Source organism: Lampetra fluviatilis, chromosome 46, assembly GCF_964198595.1.
Source record: "Lampetra fluviatilis chromosome 46, kcLamFluv1.1, whole genome shotgun sequence".
NCBI classification, from domain to species: Eukaryota; Metazoa; Chordata; class Hyperoartia; order Petromyzontiformes; family Petromyzontidae; genus Lampetra; species Lampetra fluviatilis.
In genome coordinates, this window is record NC_136320.1 from 9,541,110 (window position 1) to 9,565,182 (window position 24,073).

Sequence of the window (24,073 nt, forward strand, 5' to 3'; positions counted from 1 at the left end):
ACACAGGACACGACACACACGACACACAGGACACGACACACACGACACGACACACAGGACACACAGGACACGACACACACGACACACAGGACACGACACACAGGACACGACACACACGACACACAGGACACACACGACACAGGACACACAGGACACGAAACACACGACACACAGGACACGACACACAGGACACGACACACACGACACAGGACACACAGGACACGACACACACGACACACAGGACACGACACACACGACACAGGACACGACACACAGGACACGACACACAGGACACACACGACACACAGGACACGACACACACGACACACAGGACACGACACACACGACACACAGGACACGACACACAGGACACACAGGACACGACACACAGGACACACAGGACATGACACACACGACACACAGGACACGACACACACGACACGACACACAGGACACACAGGACACGACACACACGACACGACACACAGGACACACAGGACACAGGACACGACACACAGGACACGACACACACGACACACAGGACACGACACACAGGACACGACACACACGACACACAGGACACGACACACGACACACAGGACACGACACACACGACACGACACACACGACACAGGACACACAGGACACGACACACACGACACACAGGACACGACACACACGACACACACGACACAGGACACACAGGACACGACACACAGGACACGACACACAGGACACGACACACGACACACAGGACACGACACACAGGACACACAGGACACGACACACACGACACACAGGACACGACACACAGGACACGACACACAGGACACGACACACACGACACAGGACACGACACACAGGACACACAGGACACGACACACACGACACACAGGACACGACACACAGGACACGACACACAGGACACACAGGACACGACACACAGGACACACAGGACACGACACACAGGACACGACACACAGGACACGACACACACGACACAGGACACAGGACACGACACACACGACACACAGGACACGACACACAGGACACACAGGACACGACACACACGACACACAGGACACGACACACAGGACACGACACACAGGACACGACACACAAAACAGGATCCCGGTCACTCGTTTGCAGCCATCTGGATTTTTATTTTTTGCCTGCTGTCAAAACGACACACACGACACGACACACACGACACAGGACACACAGGACACGACACACAGGACACGACACACACGACACACAGGACACGACACACACAACACACACGACACACAGGACACGACACACAGGACACACAGGACACGACACACACGACACACAGGACACGACACACACGACACAGGACACGACACACAGGACACGACACACACGACACGACACACACGACACACACGACACAGGACACGACACACACGACACACAGGACACGATACACACGACACGACACACACGACACAGGACACACAGGACACGACACACAGGACACGACACACAGGACATGACACACACGACACACAGGACATGACACACAGGACACACAGGACACGACACACAGGACACGACACACACGATACACAGGACACGACACACAGGACACACAGGACACGACACACAGGACACACAGGACACGACACACAGGACACGACACACAGGACACGACACACAGGACATGACACACACGACACACAGGACACACAGGACATGACACACACGACACACAGGACACGACACACACGACACACAGGACACGACACACACGACACACAGGACACGACACACAGGACACGACACACAGGACACGACACACAAAACAGGATCCCGGTCACTCGTTTGCAGCCATCTGGATTTTTATTTTTTGCCTGCTGTCAAAACAAATGAAAACCACACACTCCTCAACATTTTCAGTCTCTGCCTCGTAACCGAAAACATCAAACAATTCTGGCATTGCCCCTTCTCCACCCAATACTTTATTATTATTATACGTGACAGCCCTGTGAGTTTATTTGTAAGAATGTGGTTGTGTGAGCTGCACGTGATTGGTCACCATGGTACAACAGTCGACAAAGTGGCCATTATCACCCCTGTAGTTTTTCTTCCATTGTAAAAAATAATAATTTAAAATAAAAACATTCAAACGTTATCGGTGTACAGCAGTGGCGACCACATCGGGCTTTTGTGGTGCAGCACCCGGGACACAGACAATCTTACAGATTGCAGTTACAATAACTTTTGTTCAAAATCGGGAACACTGCACAAGGTGAACATGTAACTTTAGTGTCAACATCTTGGATGATTGGCAAGTGCCATAGCCTGGTTGTCCCCCCCCCATCCATCCCCAGTGCAGCTGCACCGTCTGCACGCCGACAGCTCTGCAGCTTGGCAACCTCACGGCTCTGTGGGCCCTGCCTGATGCTGCTGCTGCAGCTGCAGACGACAATAGCTGCCACGAGCCCGCAGGCTGTTTGGTCTCGACAGGCATCTCGCAGTCGCCATGGCTGGTTGGGAATGTCGGTGAACACAAAAGGTATGGAGAGCAGAATTGACTGCACGAGTTGATTGCTATATAAAAACGATGCCAAACAACTAACATTGGCCATAATCATCTGTACGAAAATGTTAATCTCGTTAAAATATATATATGTAGAGAGGAGCCGACACGAGATTGCAGGGGTCTCGTCCTTTATTCCTTTCCTTCCATTCACACCTGTCGCCAGCCGTCCCAATCCCGTTCCCGCCAAAGGCCCCCCTTTCCCGCCCGTTCTCCCCTTATATCACCTCGATCACCCCTCCCCCTAACCCATCTATTGGTGGGAATCCTTCCCCTGACACCCCTACATCACCCCCCCCCCCCGGAGAAAAAATAACCGTCCTCGGTTCTGCCTCCCCCATGGACCATTTAAGTCTCCCCATGCCTCCCACCACTGACAGTGACGACAGCCCTTACCCCCCCCCACAACCCTACAATGCAATATAACACAACAAATCAATTGCGCGGCCTGCCCAGGTCTCCAGCCAGCATCCCGTAACAGCCCGGACATCCACAGGCAGCAGATGACCGTGGCGGCCCCCTCCTTCGAAGGCCCTCTCGTCGCGGTCCCTGGTTCGGTGGTGCCGGTGTCGCCTTGCCTGGCGCCGCTGTCTCTCCGGCCCCCGCTCGTGCCGCCGCTCCGTCAGGCCTCACATGGGGTGCTGTAGGTGACAAGGGAACACAGGGCACCGAACCCCCTGCCGGTCGGCGCGTGGTGGTCGGCGACCTTGGCCTGGGTAGGGATGATGATGATGTTGGCAGTGATGTTGGTGGTGATGTTGGTGAAGATGACGGTGGAGAGATGTATGGCTTAAGGCGGGTGGGGTGTACAAACCATCGTCGCTTACCCAGTTGGACCTGGACGCACTGCGGTCGGAGTGCTTTGATGACCTCGACCGGCCCTTTCCAGGGTCGGTGCAGCTTTGGTGAGAGGCCAACCGGCACCTGAGGACAGTGTAGCCATGCCTGGTCCCCAACTTTAAAGGGCTTGGCTGTCACTGTCCTCTCCCGTATCCGTACATTACTCTCTTGGCTCGCGGCCGATGCGGCCTCGGCTGCTTGGCGGGCCTCTCTCAAATAAATGAGGGAGGTCTTTAGTGCCTTCGGCCATGCGTCGGCTCTTGCCGGAATGTCCGTCAGCTGCACCTCAATAGGCGGAACGGGATCCCGTCCGTACATCAGGAAAAACGGCGAGAACCCCGTCGCCGCGTGTGGGGCCACCCTGTACGCCGCTAAGACCGATGGAATGTGGAGGTCCCAGTCGGAATGGTTTTCGTCCACCACTTGGGACAGCATGGCCGCTATGGTGCGGTTAAGCCGCTCTACCATCCCATCGGTCTGGGGATGATATGGAGATGTTCGGACCTTTTTAGTGCCCAGGATAGAGCAGACGTCCTTCAATAGCTGTGAGGAGAAATTCCTGCCCTGATCCGTGAGCAACCGCTCCGGTGCCCCCTTATCAAGGACATAGCCTCCCACGAAGGCATCGGCGATGGTCTGTGCCGTTTGGTCCGGGAGGGCCCACGCCATCGGCCACCTCGTGCAGTACTCGACTCCGACCAACAGGTATTTATTTCCCCGTGGCGTGACCGGCAGCGGTCCCAAGATGTCCAACGCAACCAATTCGTTGACCCTGGTCACCGTGATGGGCTGTAGGGGCGCCCGGCTTACCCGGGGTGGCGGCTTTCGCCGCGCACATTCGACGCAGGTAGCGACCCATCGATGCACGTCAGCGGTCATACCTGGCCAAAAGTACCGACCCTGTAATGTGTGCAGTGTCTTCCGCCCTGCCAGGTGCAGCAGCTGGCGGCCGTGTACGTCCATAACCAATTGTTGACGCAGCGACTCCGGAACTACCAGGCATCGCCGGCGCCCTGTCGGGTCCCATCGCATGAGGAGATCCTCCCATACGATGTACTCCTCCCCCCCTGCCTCTGCTGAGGCGCGTAGTGTTCGCAGTGGGGCTTCCTCCAGCTGTAGCCGTCTCCAATCGTCCAAGGTCAGCCCCAGGTCGTGGTCGGTCAGCTGGACCTCACCCTGTGCGCCCTCCGCCGTGCGTACAGGAGCGATGACCGTCCCCTCCGGCCTCGCCTCCTTGCAGCGTGCCCCGCCTGTGGTGCATGCACAAGGGCCCTGGGGCACCAGTCGGGACAATGCGTCTGCGTTGGCATGTCTGGTCCCTTTGCGATGCACTACTTGGTACCTGTACTCCTGCAGGCGTTCTATCCATCTGGCCAGCTGGCCCGAAGGCTGGTCGATGCGGAGCGAATACTGCAAGGCCGCGTGGTCAGTGCGGACCGTAAATTTGCGACCATACAGGTAGGGTCGGAATTGCTGCACAAAGTGAACGACTGCCAGGAGTTCCCTACGTGTGACGCAGTAGCGCTGCTCCGCTGATGAAAGCACGCGACTACCATAGGCGATAACCACCTCCCGACCCTGCTGGACTTGCGACAAAACACTGCCGATGCCCACATCGCTGGCGTCCGTGTCCAGGATAAAGGGGAGGCCAAAATCCGGAAAGGCCAATGGTGGTGCATCTGTCAGACGTGAGCGCAGCTGCTGGAATGCCTCTTCCTCCAGAGGGCCCCAATAAAACCTCTGGTTCTTCGCCGTCAACACGTGCAAGGGCTTGGCAATGGTTGCGAAGTTGGGCACAAACCGGCGGTAGTAAGAAACGAAACCCACAAACCGGCGTACCTCCGGAACCGTTGTGGGAACAGCCCAGGCCCTCACGCAGGCCGTCTTTTCCGGGTCTGTAGCCACTCCCGACTCACTGACGACGTGGCCCAAGTAGCGTACCGACGACTGCATAAGGTGGCACTTCGACGGCTTGAGCTTCAAGTTCGCGTTCCGGAACCGCAGGAACACCTGACGCAATCGGTCAATGTGTTCCTCGAATGATCGGCTGAAAACAATGACGTCGTCCAGGTAGATGAGGCACGTTTCCCATTGGAGGCCTGCCAAGGCCAACTCCATTATGCGTTGGAACGTTGCCGGCGCCGTCTGGAGGCCCATAGGCAGGCAGTTGAACTCGAACAGGCCCTGTGGTGTCCGGAATGCTGTTTTAGGCCGGGAGTCCGCGTCTAGTGGGACCTGCCAGAACCCGGACAACAAATCCAGCGTACTGAAAAATTTTGCTCCCGCCAGTGCATCCAATGAGTCGTCGATACGTGGTAGGGGATATGCGTCGGCCAGCGTGACGGCATTGAGGCGTCGGAAGTCCACACAGAATCTCAGTGACCCATCTGACTTCTTGACTAGGACCACCGGTGCCCCCCAGGGACTCGAGGATGGAGAAATTATGTCGGCCCGCAGCATCTCCTGCACCGCTTGTTGAATGTGCCCTTTTTCCATTGGGCTCATTCTATATGTGTTTTGGCGCAGGGGTGCGGCATCTCCCGTGTTGATGTGGTGCTGTGACAGATTTGTGCGCCCTAGGTCGAACGGTCCCCGGCTGAACACGTCCGAGAACTCCTGCAATAACGAGTGCAGCTGCTGTTTCTGGTCGGGCGGCAATCCCGGCTCAGGCCCCGCCAGCTGGTCCATCCACGATTTGGCCCCTCTGTCCTCGGACTGGCCGATGCTGCCTACAAGCTCGGGCTCTGTCCCTGGGGCTCCTAGTGACAAGGGACTAACGTGGGCCAGAACTGTTCCCTCCTGCACCGTCGCTGTTCTATCGGAGGTGTTCAGCACCTGAATGAACAGATGCTGGTTCCTCTGTACAATAGTTTCGGCCCCCACCAGCGCATGACGATCCATGGCCGCTGACGCCGGAGACACCAGGATGGGTGAGTCTGGTCGGGCTGTCACGAGGGGGGACCGATATTGCAGCGGAACCAGCATCTGGGCTGCCGGGGGAATGGAGACAGACTTACTGACCAGAGCCTGCACGTAGGGTACACCCCGGCTGGCCCCCTCCGCCTTTAGGAAATGGAGATGCGTTCCCTGGACTTCCACCCGCCCATTGGCCAGATCGATTTTCATTGGCATCCGCCTCAGAAAGTCCGTCCCCAACAGGCAGGGTACGGGCAACGTTGCGGAGACAAGGATGGGTCCTGCTACCGAAAGCTGCCCAATCTGTATCGGGGCTTCAACCTGGCCCAGGAAGCCCATGCTGCCTCCATTTGCTGCAATGAACGTTGTCTTGACGGGGACTAAAGGTCGGATTTTATCCGGCAGCATCTCATGCATGGTGCTCGAGATGATCGTGGCTGATGCCCCCGTATCGACCAAGATACGTGCCGACACTCCCGCGATTTCACCGACCAGGACCGAGGTTCCTGACGTGGCCGCTACCACCCGCCTTGCCAGCTTCCTCCATTGTGTGGCTGAGTCCGGCCACTGACCAGGCGGCGTCTCGTTATCCTGTGGTGCATGGTGAAATGATGGGGGATGGGTGTGGATGGACTGAAGATGGGGTTCCTCCCTTTGGAGTGCGTCCCAGCAGGGTGAACGCGCCCTTGTTACATAGTGTGGGCTTACCCCTGGGTTGCGGGCTGGGCTCTCTATGTAGTGCAAATTGCCCCCCCTAGGTGACGTAGGATGGGCCCCCCTTGTGGTGTGGGGGGGCCCCCCCATTGCAGGGGGCGGTGGGGACTGGGGGGTGGGCCTTCCCGTGAGCCCCTCTCTTTCCTTTGTCACGGGGGCGTGGTCCCCCTGGTTCCGTCTCGCTCTGTCGCAAAGCGGTGGTGAGGCGGGTCGTGGAATTGCTCCAGGGCGCAATGTCAATCGTGTGGGCTGCCTCCGCCCCCGGGCCGTTGCCCCTGGCAACTCGCCGGCGTTGCAGGTAACTGGTGACGTCACGCCCGCCGGTGACGTCACGCCCGCCCGCGAACCCACGCCCGCCCGCGAAACCACGCCCACCCGCGACGTCACGCCCGCCCGCGAAACCCCGCCCGCCCGCGAAACCACGCCCACCCGCGACGTCACGCCCGCCCGCGAACCCACGCCCGCCCGCGAAACCCCGCCCGCGCGCGACGTCACGCCCGGCATCGACGTCGCTGCCGGCCGCGACGTCACTTCCGCCCGCGACGTCACCTCCGCCCGCGACGTCACCTCCGTCCGCGACGTCCCTCCCGGCGTCGGCGCGACTCCCGGCGCGGTCCCCGGCCTCGGCGCGATCCCCGACGCGGTCCCTGGCCCCGGCGCGATTCCAGGCGCGGTCCACGGCCCCGGCGCAATTCCCGGCGCGATCCGCGACACCACTTCCGACCGCGACGTCACTTCCGGACGCAACGTCACGTCCGTTCGCGACGCCACTCCGGGTCGCGATGCGACCACAGGCCCCGGCGCTATCCCCTTCCCCCGACCAGAACAGCGGGGACCGGGAAACGACACCACCGGCGCCCACCCCGAGGAGACTCCCGGTGAGTTCGCGGCGTCGGAAGTGTAATTACCCGGCCCGCCCGAGAGGCCGGGTGGGACGGCGTCACTCGCCTGGCTCCTGTCGGCGTTCGGCCCCGGCAGGTTCCAGGTGACGTTGGCGGCCTCCGGCTCCGTGCGGCACCCCCTCGCCACATGCCCCTCGCGACCACAACGGTGGCAGACCCACGGGGCGTTGCGTCGGGGGGGCTCGGCGCGATGTTGTAGAGGCGGCTGCCAGCGACGCGGCGGTTGGTCCCTCTGCTCCGCCAGTCCCCGGATCGCCGCGTACACCTCCCGCAGCGATGGCTCCGTCTCAGACGTCGGCGGTCCGTCCCCAGATGCCCCACCGGCAGCCTGTGGTGACGGTGCAGGTTCGGCGGTTAGTGTCGCTGGACCAAGTAGCGCCGCGGCAACGGCTGGGCTGTTCCCCCCCGCCGCGCCAGCCACCGGGCCCACGGGTGGCGCCCGGCCCATGACCTGCTCGTGGGCTTGGATGGTCCGGGCAGCCCACAGCGAGGTGCGTTCTTCCGGCGTCACTACGGGCATTACAACGCCGGCGCGGCAAGCGTAGGCGATGAGGTGCTCGACCACGAGGTCCTCGAGCGCTTCTTCAGCCAGGCGAGGGAAAGCTCTCCTCGCCAACACGAGCAGCGCCCCCCTGTAGGCTAAAGGGGATTCTTTAGCCCCTCGCTGGCGATCCTGGAACCGTTTAAAGGCTCCTTCCGCCGGGCAATAGATCTCCCCCAAAGCCTCGTAGGCCGCCTGTAGCGTGGACTTGCTGTGCGAGGGAAGGGAGGTGTAAGAGGAGAGTGCTTCTTTGCCCAGAACAGATGGCAGCGCTCGTAGGGCCTCTTCGTCTGTCCACTCGAGAGCGTGGAAGGCAGCCTCGAATCGGCGGACAAACTCCTCCCAATCTTCTTCCTCAGCCACAAACTTGTCGACGGGCCCCAGCCGACGCGGCCGTCCGGCCACCTGCTCTCCGTGTTGGGTGTTTAGCCCTGGGGGTTTTGGCGGGAGCGGCGGCGGCTGGCGTGACGAGGTTGGTTGCGGCTCCTGCCCGGCCGGCTGGTCGGCGTCCGGTTCCCGTGGCCTCTCCTCCCGTAGTACGCGTGGGGGTGGGGGTCCCGGTGCCGGCGGGCCCCCCATAGGGAGCCTCTGCAAGAGCTCCTGGAGCGCCCTCTCCACGCGGGCCATGCGGTCCTCCATGCGATCCTCCAGGCGATCCGGGCCCCCTTCTGCTGCTTCTGACAGCAGGCCCCCTTGTTGCCCAGGATGTGAAGGATCCCCGGCCCCTGCTTCCTCCTCCCTCGGCTCCCTCCCGCGAGGATTCTTCTTTGTAGCCATTAGGATCCCACCGCTGCCACCAAATGTAGAGAGGAGCCGACACGAGATTGCAGGGGTCTCGTCCTTTATTCCTTTCCTTCCATTCACACCTGTCGCCAGCCGTCCCAATCCCGTTCCCGCCAAAGGCCCCCCTTTCCCGCCCGTTCTCCCCTTATATCACCTCGATCACCCCTCCCCCTAACCCATCTATTGGTGGGAATCCTTCCCCTGACACCCCTACATCTATATAGTTTTAGACGCGCAATCACTTCAATCTCCCTTAAAAGATGGCCAGGTGTCAATGGCAGTTGTTTAGCAGTGTAACATTTCTACAATTCATTTCAGACTTGTTTCCTCTGGCCGGCACCTGCACACACCGCCCCACTTTAACCACCGCTGTCAATGCCCACGTTGGTCACGGTACCATCAAGGCGACCGCTACAATCGCATTAATCACTCACTTGAGAATGTAAATTGCTATCCACGTCTCCGTGTTGGGATAGACTGGGCCCCACTACAAACTAAACTAATTTTTATGTTACCAGCTAAGGCCCACTGAGCTAGAGTAGCTCTTTTCAGAAGTGACCTGGCCACAGATGATAGCCCAACGAAGTGATTTGTGTGGAAATATATCGCAGTATAGCGGCCAAATACTCTTAAACGCGTTACGTCGATTCTAAATGTGGAGGGAAAAACCGGAGGACCCGGAGTCAAATCCACGCGACCACGGGGAGAGAGACCACGCAAACTCCAAATACAGCATACAGGCATCAGTGCTGGGATCTAACCGACGGCCACCTGCACACCAGGCGAGGGAGTCAACATCTCCGAGCCACCGTGGCGCCCCTCGACTTTTTTTTCCACGAAGCCGGCACCTTCGTGGACCCTTTGGAGCGAATCGCGCAAACGAAGCAAATTGCACTCACGACCAGTGCCGGATGAAGCTAGCGCGGGGCCTGTAGCATGATGATGTTAGACTGGGGCCCGAAATATAAAAACACTTAAAAATTAAAGCACAATTTTTTACTTGCATAGTAAAGTAATTGTATTTTTTTATTTGCTATACAGCCAGATAATACGGCAACTGATCCCTATGGCGGAACCCCGGGGTACCAAATAATACTAAATGGCCGAGGCAATTAAATATTTATTTCTGGGACACTATTTTTTCCCAAGGGTGCATCGTGTACAGCTCGTCGAGATGAGTCAACTGCCGCATCGCCGACCATCATAAGACTAAAAATTACTGCATTACGGACATTGTGCAAGAGCCGGGGTGCTATGGTGCCCCGGGGTACCCGCCATAAGGTTCAAATCTCTAACCTTAAACGCCCAGTCCATACAAAGTTGAAGGCAGTATAGTACTATAGTAAGAGCAAGTGCAGAATTACTGAACCGGAATTGACAGCTTGAAAGCATTTAGTGCTGGGCCCTTGAAAGCGCAGGGCCCGTAACACATGATACTTTTGTTTCGAGGATAATCCGGCACTGATAACGACGCCCAAGACGCGTGACCACGCACGCCTCGCACGCTCGTGTAGAAAATGAATTGACTTGCAATGTATCGACACAACGATACAACGAAAAAGCTGTCATGTAAAAGCATTACGTGGGTATGTTGAACTTCTTTCACACCGTACGTAGCCAACCGTGCTAATCAGAGGCGCAAGGATGATGATGTATTACACATTCTATGACACACATCATCATCCTTATTGGAGTATAACATGAGAACCATGTTGGTTTTGGTCAAGTGGTTCCCACGAAGGATGTGGGATTCCCACCTATGCGTGAGCAGTGCTATCCCGAGTGAGAGGGACGCACTTTTGCAGCCGTCTGGAACGCTGTTCCGTCTGATATGAGGAACCCACGAGAGCGATGCACTTTTACATCTCGATTGAAAACTCATTTCTGCAGAACTTCCCTTCATGTTTAGTTTGTTGTGCGTCCCCCGTACGGTGAGAAACAAGTTTAACATGCATACACATACATGCGTACACCAAGCGACAATAAATAAAAGATGAAGAGCATCGCACAAACATTGCTTGTAACAGTCATCGTTGACCACCTGAATGTGACATTGGAGTCGTTGCTCGACATCAACATCAGCCGTACGAAGGCCGCCGACGAGGAAGAGTCGTTGTGGTGGTCAAGTTCCAGGCTGTTTCCCGTTAACACTGCATCAGGTGGCGGCGGTGCAATCTCACAAAGGGCATTGCCGAGGAAGGGGAGGAAACGCCACCCCCTCTCACACCGCTTCCTTTCGTCCGAGTCAACTGCCCGAGTGGCTAGGAGGGCCGTGGGACGCAGGGACGGATCAAGGCACGGGCCTTTAGGGGCTGCAGCCCAGAGGCCTCCACAAATTTAGTGAAAAGTTATTATTTTATTTGTTCTTAGCCTTGTAAAAATACACTCTATTTTTCTTTAACTTTGCTTTCAAACTTTTGAAAATATTACTGGGGGCCTCACAGTCCATGTAGCCCAGGGGCTTACAACATCTTAATCCGGCCCTGGTGGGACGTGGACTTGGCCTTGGACAAGTCGACAATTTCACTTGTATTGTTCATGCCTGTAAAGCACGATGTATTGCGTGTTTTTGCACGAATAGTGCTGTAGACATCAAGTTTGATTGATTGGGCAGTCAACTCGCGAAATTGCTTTGTTTGATCGCGTTGGGGCCCCGTACCAAACGTGCTCACGTTTGTCTCACGCTTGTCTCGTGGTTGCTTCAAATTGCAGTCCGTTCTGCCACAGCGGCGTAGTTTTGCATCACGCGAATTGGCTGCAACGCGATGAATGCATTAGGGAACACATTTCTGTTTTCATAACGCGGGTGCCCATTGGATAGTAGGGATAAGCGGTGGTACGACGGCCTCGGCGTAGCATCGCACACCACGACTCCTCCTTCCACTCCACCACTCGCCTCAAGAAGCAATCTTAGCTTCTTCTTGTGGCATTACATTGAATAATTTCTTCTGGTTAAAAATGTTTTAATTAAAAAAATATGTTACCATTAAAAGCTGTTAAGCGAGTCTCTTCACACCATTAATCGTCTCCTATCTTCACCCTCCTCCATGGCTACGTTTACTATTGTTTAGCGACGAACATTGTAACATACATTTTTCGCTAATTTTCATGTTTAAATTAATGAATTATACTATTGAACTAAAACAAAGTAATAAAAAAACACGTACAAATCAACAGCAATATCACAAATTATTAAAATATGGCAGTGATATTGGCGTTTTCGGAACCTAATTTCCCCTAACCCCTGAATTCCCTTTGAATAAGCGTCAATTATAATAACGCGGCGATCTTCAGGAATGCAACTACCGCGTTATCGAGGCGCAGACTGTCGAGAAATTCAAGTTGCACATTAAACGCCGTCGCGAGCGGAAGGCGGCACGAGACTTTTCCGGGAATCGGCCAAACATTACAGTGCACAGTCGGTTAAGGCTTTCGAGGATAAATACTGGCCTCATATTTAAATATTGGCGGATGCTCCACATTGCGTGGTCTTTTTTATGTAAATACCTTAGTGCCGAAGCGGGAATCGCCACTAATGGAACAAACCGCCCCAGGCGATTTGGCCGTGTTCGAAAGATTGCATCGCAGACCAAATATTTTTGTTTACAAAAAATTCTGCTCGAAAGCACTTCACCGAGAAAACAGTGACCGTATAAATAGTCTACGCATTTGACAATCGCTTCACGAGGGTGTGCTTCAAGTAAACAAACGATTGTACAACGTATCACAAAATACTCAATACTTGGCATACCAACCGTGTCTGTCCAGTTTGTTAATTTCACATTTAAAGCCCTGCAATTCGAAATTCCCGTGAGTGAACGTCTTCACGACGCTCCCCGTACACCCCAGGACAGAATACATTCTGTTTCAGTCTGTTTCCAATTTAAATTCGGATTCCTCACTTGTTCATGACAAACGCTATTGCTTTTGAACCGTCACTACTTCCACCGCTAAAAAGTACCCGACAGATAAAAAAGTTAAGTGACATTTTTGTTGATATGTAGACTGCATTTATCAGTTAATAATTTATCTTTTGGTTAGGGCACATAATGACCCGACCAAATGTGTCCTAAGACTCTCCAACTACCCGAGAGCCAAATAAATTAAACGGTCACGTGGACAACTATTTCACGAATTTAAATAAAGGATATACAGTCGACCCTTCTGCATCGCGACTTTTCCCATCGCGGTTTCGATTTATCGTGGGGTCGGCATAAGAAAGTAAATGGGTATTTTTTGGGAATTTTGCGAAAGCCGCAGACGACACCCAAAAAGTTTAGTAACTTAAATGCATAAAATATATGTGCACAGCCCCCCCCAACCCCCCGGCTGGAGGTGCTCGCTTTGCTCACGAAGGGGACCTAAACATTTAATGCTGTTTTTCCAGATTGCGGGGGGCCTGCGCCCCTAACCCCCGCGATGTGGCAGGGTCGACGTGAACACGCAAATGTTAGTATTGTAGCGACGACGTAATGCTGTGAACTCTGGAGGAAAGTTCGTAATTTCAACATGTAACATGGCAGCATTGCAAAGCAAGGCATTAAAGCTCCACACGTTGAGGGTTTAAAGAAAAGTGGCAAAAAGTGCGGGCAAACAATAGAATTCTATATCACAAGCTTACTTGACAAATTATAAAGTGATTTGAGCTACAACTTTAAAAGGTGCCACTCACAATAAGTACTTAGAGCAAGAAATGAAAGACTTTCCTATTGAACACGCGTTAGCAGGCAGCGAAGTGTGGCAGCGTACTGACTCAACAAGAGGATGTTGAGGGATGGCGCGAGAGCTTCACGCTGCCTTCAAGGACAGTTTCCACGAAAGTTCAGTGGCTCAACCTTCATGTAACCGGCTCCCCTCTTTCACATTTTTTTGCCAGGTGCACCCCGATATACGTTAATTGCACAATATATTTTTTTGTTGGAAGAAAACAATGCTAAATACCAAAGTGAATGCGGTTCCAGGCCGTTTGGCTGGCCGCCGCGTTGTTTACAGGCCATGTCGTCGTTCACACTGCTGCTGCTGTGCGTTCCACCACGGTTCGTCCGCTCCTCCTGGCCCTCCCTCACCCTCCCAGTCAACCCTCCAACCCTCTCCCCCTCACACGACATTCACCGCAGTTACTGGTGAGCGAACTACAGCGTGCAGTGTTACCTGTCTAATCTAGTTTTATATTTATCGAGCGCCTTCACCCAAGGCGCTTCGCTATTATTTTTCATATTTATTCATGAAAATATCTTAGTGGCGTTATTTTAGGTTTTGGGTTAGAACATCTTTTCTTAGGAACACATCTTTGGCTATGTAATGATGGGACATTATGGGAGAATACGCTTCAATATGCTGTAGAATTTTCACCTAACGTTCATGTTTTCAAGAACGAAACCCGTATATCGAGGTAAACCCGCACATCACCTGGTTATCTTATATTATATTTACAGAGCGGCTTTGTTCAAGGCGGTAACAGAATAAAGTGATTTAGATGGCAAGGGCGTGCTAGGGCCAAGCAAAGAGTGACCACAACAGAGGGTCACGTGGGGGTCACAAAAGGGCAGGGGAGGGATGGGAAGGAGTGGAGGGGCGAGGGGTGGGAAGTGGATGGGGCAATACAAAAGAGGTGAGCTTTGAGAGAGGAATACGAGGAGGTGAAGGATGGGGACTGCTTAATGTAGTGGGGAAGTTTATTCCAGTGAAGGAGACGAGTTCTGGAAGGATGTCCCTTTATAAAACAGTGAAAACAAATGTCACGACCGTGACTGTTGCGAAATGTTACTGCTGCATTGCTACCGATAATAATGTAACATCTGCAAATTATTACTAAATGTTAATTGAAAATGAACTTCAAACTAAACTATTTCATTTTTTCCAGGTAAGGCCACTGCGCTATACAGTAGTCCCTGGGTTAACGTGTTTAATCCGTTACTCGAAAACGACTGTTAAACAAAACAATTTAATCAAATATAGGACTTACATGTTCAAAGCATTAATCTATTCCAAGCTGATTGGAAGTTGACCTTAATAATTTCCTACTTTGTTTTAAAGCTTTTTAACTTTCCTACTCCTCTTTTCCTTTGGCGAATTCACTTTAGGGGTCACTGCAATCACTTATGAGTAAAAAAAAAAGTAAAAATCACCGAGTCTGCAAGAGCTGTTTCCACTGCCAAAACAGAAAACGCAATGCAAACAAAGCCATAGGTGAGCGTCGCTGATTGGCTGAGGGTATGGCTCAGCCCCACTTACGAGCGCTCGGATTGGCCAAACTTGGTGCCCGCGTGCCCAACGTAAACGTACCGTTAGTCACAATGTTAACGTTCGTCGAAACCACGGGGTCCTATGGGAGGCGAAACGTGAACTGAAAAACGGTAAACCACTGTCACTGTTAACCGAGGGACTGCTGTAGTGACTTGGCCACAAATTACTTCTCAACAAAGTGACTTATCACGTGGAAATGTATCGCAGCCAAATGCTCTTAAACGCATGTTTCTAAATGTGAAGTGAGAAACCGGACGACCCGGAGAAAAACCCACGCAACCATGGGAAGAAAATTCAAACTCCAAATATAACAGGGCAAGGTTGTTCACACATCTTGCCACAGCGGTGCCATTAAAGTCTGCCCTCGCTCCTCATTGGTCAGTGTTGAATCGGTCTCGTGACCAGCGAACTCATATTGGCCAGCAAGCCGACTCGCTCAAGGGGAGACGTCTCCACGGCCAGATGAGCGTTTGCCACTCCGTTCGTCACCGGTAGCATCTCGATATTCTCTGCGTCCCCACGTGCAGCTTCACCCCCGTCAGCCCTGTGGGACACAAACGAGGGTTTACAAACTGCGCGGCGCCTGCCCACGGCACAGGGGTGACAATACTTAATGGGGATTGAACCTCGGATTGTATCCGGCATTTGCTCAATATCTCCAGCATGGCCATTATGAATCCTCAAAGAGACACCCATTCCTAGGGACTGAACCTGTGATCTCAAAGGTGCCTCGGACATGATCACTCTGAACCTGCCTTCCAAGCACCCTCTGAACCACATTTACGTTAAATCGCTTCCCCAACTCCTCTTGCTAGTGCGTGGCTAGAGGGGGCACACCTGGGTGAGTGGAGGGATGTCCCAGACGAGCAACGTTTCTTCACACATATGGCAATGGCAATACAAATTGAGGAAAATATGACGACTCCTGCCACGATGGTCAATGTCGGCGAGCTGGTCCATGATGTGGGCGAGTTCTCCCCTCCAGGGGTGTCCTTGCCACCACCAGCGTCTGTGTGCGACCGCGGGGCTGTGGAGACACGACAGACGGCATCAAGCACCGACATCCACTCACAAGCAGCAGTAGCAGCAGCGGTGCAACCAGCAACTCAACGCGGCTGCACGTGTAGCCAGGATTAGACTGCGAGATAAACGCGTCTTCGCTGGCCGCAGGGAGAGAGCTCTCCTGCTGCAGGACTGGTGGCCCAGGGGCCGAGATGGCAGAAAAAAAACAATGACAAAGTGGCATTCTGTTTCAAGAGCCTCGTGGGTCATGAAATGCATCACAAGTGACTGCAAAGAGCCATCGTGGCGCTTCCAACCTCTGCTCATTCACCTGCAGCCACATGCAGAGTGACAATCTTCGTATGCTTCTTCCAATCTATTGTTATCTCGGCTTGGAAAGTCATGGGGCCGTGGCTCCTGGAGGCGTTGAAGATTGTGTGGGAGCAGTTGCCTTTCTCCACGTCTCCCAGGGTTGAGGAATTCCTTGCAGTCGAGTCGTCAATCTGAAACGAGAAGAACCGCCAGCATTCACGCACCCGAGATCCGCCGTCTCGTTTGGAGTGGCGTGGCATTTCAAGGTACAACAAAGTTGTGAACATTTCTTTCGCGAACTCGCACTTGCAACGGGCCACTTGTTCAAATTACAATGTCAAAGGCCCTCCAATCTGTTTTACATGTGTGAATAAATATACAAAGTTATTGATTAAAAGTTTATTCCTTGGTTGAGCCTTTTGTTATGTTTAGAGCTCACACGGCAGCCTCCACAGCCACGACTCTTCGGCATCTTTCTCGGGGTGCGAGCAGCCAAGAAGAGGAACGTTTCTCGAGATCTTCCACCTCTGGTGCCTCTACAGTCTGTTCTCCTATATTGATGTGGTGTTTTCATAACGCGAATTGGATAAAACGCCATAAATGTATTAGGGAACGCACATTTCATAATGCCGATGCAAATTGGACATAACGCATTGGCGTGAACGGAAATACATCGCGCGAGTAGGAATAAGCGGTCGTACGGCGGCCTCGGCGTAGCATCAGACAAGGCAGTGGGATGCCGCTGGATGCTTCTAGATGCTACCTACACACCTCAGTCTTTGTTCGACCTGTGTACGCATCTCACGTGTTATCGCAGACTGCTTTACCCTATATCACATTTTATTTATGATAACGCGATGTTTATGTAAAGCGGTGTTCTTCAGGAACGCAACTACCGCCGCGTTATAGGAGAACAGGCTTTACAAGTGGGCGGTGCTCCCCGATACTCTGCCACTGCGCCGGAACACCCCCCTTCAGCCCGATCTGCCTTGCTTACAACAACGGACAACGGGTTTTTGTGCTCCACTCTCCCTGTGGAAGTAAAAAAATCCACAAGCCATCCCGTTGTCTCCTGCACGCCCTCTTATCAATGGTGCCAGTCCCCCATTGCTCTCCCTTTCCCTGTGCAGAGATTTAAGCCACACCATCTCTGACGGGGAGGTGGAGGTGGGAACTCTGTGGGCAGTGATGGACTGGGACTAGAATTCGGGTCAGGTATTTGTAAACACAGTGGCCCAAATTTCCATGCGAACTTATTGGACACAAAAAACAAATGGTCCGATTAGGAAGAATATTTGGGGCTGCCGAATATGGGGCCTTAATGCCAACCGAGAGCGTAAATAAGCAATGAAACGTATACATCAGTGGTCATAAAATATCACATTTGCAATTTCCCCACACAGACCGGCCCACCGTCCCTCAGAATGGACAAGCCCCACCGGGAATTTGCCAGTCCGAGTCCGTCTGTGGGTACCATCAATGCCTACAAAAATCTATATTTACTTAAGTACTGAACCTAATTACTTGTGTTTGGCCTGGCGGCACCCACAGCCACGACTCTCGGGTGTAAACTACCAAAGACAGATTAGGAGGGGGAGGTGGTCGTCCTCGTTACCAAGTCCTCTCAACCTTATTAATTCCACGGCATAAACCTGCTCAATCTTCGCAGCACACCAAACACACACAAAAAATCGCTGCGGCAACTCCATCCAGCAGTGGATTGGTCATGGATGATGTGTGTGCGCGCACGTCCCTTTCTCAAGTGATACGCCGCTACGGATGGACTTGGTGCCATTGTGTAAATGTGGAATTTCCACAATTGCGTCACGTTTCGCTCCCTCCTCCTCGATCGCCACGTGTTCTCCGAGCCTCGTCGCGGTGACTCATTGAGAACCGCGGACGCGTGAGGTTTGGGTTTGAGGGTACCTGGCGCAGCCAATTAACTAAGAGGGGGGATTTGCGTGTTTTGTGTGTCGGTCAGGGCACGTGTGCCGTGCTGGCCTTCATAGGTGCTCACTAACAGCACTTGCCACTACAGTTGAAGGCTATATGGGGGATCTTTGTCGGTGTTAAATTGGTAATTGTTAAGATGGCAGTGTGATCATCTATTTCATGGCTTTACTTGGATTTCCATGTCTGTCTACAGTGCTCATATCAACGTCCATGTGTCTGTCTATTTAATTGTTTTACGTTGATGTTTGTGTCTTTGTTGATTATTTCAATGCCTGTGTGTCCGTTGATCAATTTGAAAATACCGCGGCACACCTGGTGGCACTTTGCCGCGCCGGCACGCTGGTTGTGAAGCACTGCTCTGTACCACCGAGATGAACGCTGCCCCGACCAAAAGCCTCATCCTGGTAACGCTAAGACATCTGACCTGAAATGCCTAACACCATGTTACTGCCTTACAGACGGAGTTAACGGGAGACCCTTTGTGCCACTAACCATAAACAGCCCGGGCTCTCATTGAATGTGATGCGATCCCATGCCGGGCAGATGTCCCTGTACGCTCATAGAAACAAGGCGGACGCGATACGGCAGCCTGTGGCGCAGAGTGGAATTGACGATGACCGGTACCACCGGTGTCCAGATCGGCCTCTATGGAAGAGACTCATGAAGGAAGCTACTGGGCATTTGGAGGCAGTCACCCTCCGACAACAGCGGAGGGCAGAGGAGCGATGCTCACAACGATGAGTGGAGCGTGGGGTGGCTAAAATGCAGCAAGCTGGTACAGTAGGTGGTGCATCTGGCAGTCATTTCAGTCCAACCATGGCAACTAGGTCTGTCCCGTGACCTCCTGCTAGCAGCGAGCCTTCAACAATTCACATGGTCTCAGAGTGCACCCAGCCTGGCACAAGCACTGTGGTGATGTCACCCTCACATAGTGGCAAACGGTAACTGCTGCTGTATAGCAAATTGGATACCAACTGTTGAATGGAAGCTGCCTTTCCCCTATCTCTCACCACCCCATGCAATACAAATATTGGTTCCCATTTTCGAAAACTCTGTAAAACGTGTTGGGTAAAGACAAAGGGCTACAGAAGGCTGTAACAACCTCTGACGATCCAAGTGAAACAAGTGGTGAGCAGCAATTGCGGAGCTGACTTTCCTGCTCTCGATGGAATTCAGACAGGGCCAAGCAAGGAAAGTGTTTTCTTGCAATGAAGGTTGAGGGAGCTAAAAAGAAGAAAATTCGTTTCACTTGATAGTTGGTGAGATGCAGAGGCAAGTAATACAGATTCTGGTCAACAGGCAAGGAGATCAATGACACGTGACTAGACAGAGGCAGCATCAGCAAAAGATGGAAAGGGGGGCGAGACCAAGGATGAGAGGGAAAATAGGAGCAGACTGGGTGGAAACATCAATAGCCTGGACAAACTGTGATGTTTTTAAATGAAACAATCCAATTTGGTAATTCGCTGAAAAAACTTACCAGAACCAACTTAATTTCGATGAGCTGCGACCACTTGACGGTGACGTTCCCTTTGCCGATCGGAAAGGAGCAAGGCAGAGTGACGTCATCTCCCTCCACCGCTTGCACGTCGTCCTTCACATAGATCTCCTGCGCCCAGTCGCACTCCACGAATACTACGCGGGAGGCAGAATGAGACGCCCGTTAGACGCCTCGTCCCAACGAAGAAACACTCTCCACGCTCCGTGGAGATTACATCGGTTGGCACCCCGTCACAGGCGTCCACACGAAGAAAGACTGATCGCTCCGCTTTCCTGTGCGGTATCCCACGACGGACGTTTTCATCTCACCCACTGCCCCTTGTACCCACTTCATCAAAACACACACACGGCTACAAGGACTCAACAACGCCGCGCTTTGTCAAAAACTCCATCTCGTAACGAATTAATTAGACACCGTCGCACTAGTTATTCATGCCGATTCTTTCGCTATACTCTATGTTTAGTGGTTGTTATAAGTTCGCTCAATGCAGACGAGCTGGGCGCAATGCACACGTGCGGAGCCGCGCCATGGCGTCAGATGGCGTGTTTGTTGTGCATGCAGTGTCAGTACTACGGTAGTCCAATTCAGCCCCAGTGGATAGGTACAGAGTAAGGTGACAGTTTGAGAGGAGCTCTCCGATCTGGAATTCATCATCAACATCCGTTTTCTGCTTTCACACTGTTCGCTGTGACATTGCCAACCGTTTTTTTGCGGTAACCGATTTCTCATTCTTTTATTACCAAATCATGTTCCAGAGGTCTGTGCGTTCCATAAAACCATAAACTATTTTTTATTTTACCAGATAAGGCTCATTGAGCTATATATTTTTCAGAAGCTACCTGGCTATCACAAATGATAGCTGAACGAAGTGGCTTTTCACGTGGAAATTTATTGCAGCCAAATACTGTACACTAAATGCATGTTTCTAAATGTCGACGGAAAAACCGGAGGACCCGGAGAAAAATCCACGCGACCAACAGAGAGAACATGCAAACTCCAAATATACCATCAGGCGTCAGGGTTGGGATCTAACCCACGACCTCCTGTATACCAGGTGAGGCACCAAATCTTCAGTGCTACGTCTCTTTTATCAACGCTTCTTTACCTCAGGATGTGATTTGTGGTGTCATATCATTTGCTCCCTTTCCTTTGTATCTTTCTCCACGCACTCTGCATTACCATGTCGGTCGATTCAAGCATGAAAGTGGGAACAAGTTAGTGCCCCCCCGCCCATACCCTACAACCCCCCCTACCCTACAACCCCCCCTACCACCCTACAACCCCCCCCTACCCTACAACCCCCCCTACCCTACAACCCCCCCTACCCTACAACCCCCCCCTACCCTACAACCCCCCCTACCCTACAACCCCTCCCATCCATACCCTACAAACCCCCCCATACCCTATAACCCCCCCCCATACCCTACAACCCCCCCATACCCTACAACCCCCCCATACCCTACAACCCCCCCCCATACCCTACAACCCCCCCATACCCTACACCCCCCCCATACCCTACAATCCCCCCCCACATACCCTACAACCCCCCCATACCCTACAACCCCCCCCATACCCTACAACACCCCCATACCCTACAACCCCCCCCAAACCCTACAACCCCCCCCCATACCCTACACCCCCCCCATATCCTACAACCCCCCCCCATACCCTACAACCCCCCCCATACCCTACAACTCCCCCCATACCCTACACCCCCCCCATACCCTACAATCCCCCCCCCCATACCCTACAACCCCCCCCATACCCTACAACCCCCCCCATACCCTACAACACCCCCATACCCTACAACCCCCCCCAAACCCTACAACCCCCCCCCATACCCTACACCCCCCCCATATCCTACAACCCCCCCCCCATACCCTACAACCCCCCCCATACCCTACAACCCCCCCATACCCTACACCCCCCCCATACCCTACAATCCCCCCCCCATACCCTACAACCCCCCCCATACCCTACAACCCCCCCCATACCCTACAACACCCCCATACCCTACAACCCCCCCCAAACCCTACAACCCCCCCCATACCCTACACCCCCCCCATATCCTACAACCCCCCCCCATACCCTACAACCCCCCCCATACCCTACAACTCCCCCCATACCCTACAACCCCCACCCCCATACCCTACAACCCCCCCCATACCCTACACCCCACCCCCCCATACCCTACAACCCCCCCCATACCCTACACCCCACCCCCCCATACCCTACAACCCCCCCCCATACCCTACAACCCCCCCCCCCATACCCTACAACCCCCCCTACCCTACAACCCCTCCCATCCATACCCTACAAACCCCGCCCATACCCTATAACCCCCCATACCCTACAACCCCCCCATACCCTACACCCCCCCCATACCCTACAACCCCCCCCCATACCCTACAACACCCCCATACCCTACAACCCCCCCTATACCCTACAACCCCCCCCCATACCCTACAACCCCCCCATACCCTACACCCCCCCCATACCCTACAACCCCCCCCCCCCCATACCCTACAACACCCCCATACCCTACAACCCCCCCCCACACCCTACGACCCCCCCCCATACCCTACAACCCCCCCCATGCCCTACAACCCCCCCCCCCATACCCTACAACCCCCCCCCATACCCTACACCCCACCCCCCCATACCCTACAACCCCCCCCATACCCTACAACCCCCCCCATACCCAACAACCCCCCCCATACCCTACAACCCCCCCCCATACCCTACAACCCCCCCCCCCCATATCCTACAACCGCCCCCCCATACCCTACAACCCCCCCCATACCCTACAACCCCCCCCCCCCCCATACCCTACAACCCCCCCCCCCCATACCCTACAACCCCCCCATACCCTACACCCCCCCCATACCCTACAACCCCCCCCCCATACCCTACAACACCCCCATACCCTACAACCCCCCCCCATACCCTACAACCTCCCCCCATACCCTACAACCCCCCCCCCATACCCTACAACCCCCCCCCATATCCTACAACCCCCCCCCCATACCCTACACCCCACCCCCCCATACCCTACAACCCCCCCCCATACCCCACAACCCCCCCCATACCCTACACCCCACCTCCTCATACCCTACAACCCCCCCCCCCATACCCTACAACCCCCCCCATACCCTACACCCCACCCCCCATACCCTACACCCCCCCCCATACCCTACAACCCCCCCCATACCCTACAAGCACCCCCCATACCCTACAACCCCCCCCCATACCCAACAACCCCCCTCATACCCTACAAGCCCCCATACCCTACAACCCCCCCCCCCCCATATCCTACAACCGCCCCACCCATACCCTATAACACCCCCCATACCCTACAACCCCCCCCATACCCTACAACCCCCCCCCCCCCCATACCCTACAACCCCCCCATACCCTACAACCCCCCCCCATACCCTACAACCCCCCCCCCCATACCCTACAACCCCCCCCCCCATACCCTAAACCCCCCCCCCCCCATACCCTACAACCCCCCCCATACCCAACAACCCCCCCCATACCCTACAAACCCCCCCCATACCCTACAACCCCCCCCATATCCAACAACCGCCCCCCCATACCCTACAGCCCCCCCCATACCCTACACCCCACCCCCCTCATACCCTACACCCCCCCCCCATACCCTACAACCCCCCCCCCATACCCTACAACCCCCCCCATACCCAACAACCCCCCTCATACCCTACAACCCCCCCCATACCCTACAACCCCCCCCCCATATCCTACAACCGCCCCCCCATACCCTATAACACCCCCCA

At 54.3% G+C, this 24,073-nt stretch overlaps 1 protein-coding gene across 1 annotated transcript in view; it reads right to left on the reverse strand.

Annotated features, from left to right (window-relative positions):
- Positions 1-15,480: 15,480 nt before the first annotated feature.
- Positions 15,481-24,073, reverse strand: part of LOC144947610 (uncharacterized) — a 16,221-nt gene continuing 7,628 nt past the window's right edge. Inside the window, exons 3-6 of the mRNA XM_078876818.1 lie at positions 20,256-20,410; positions 16,842-17,013; positions 16,346-16,535; positions 15,481-16,052 (exon numbers count right to left, since the gene is read on the reverse strand). Coding sequence (XP_078732944.1) covers positions 15,887-16,052; positions 16,346-16,535; positions 16,842-17,013; positions 20,256-20,410 — 683 coding nt within the window. The 3' untranslated portion in view covers positions 15,481-15,886. The remainder of the gene's footprint in view (positions 16,053-16,345; positions 16,536-16,841; positions 17,014-20,255; positions 20,411-24,073) is intronic.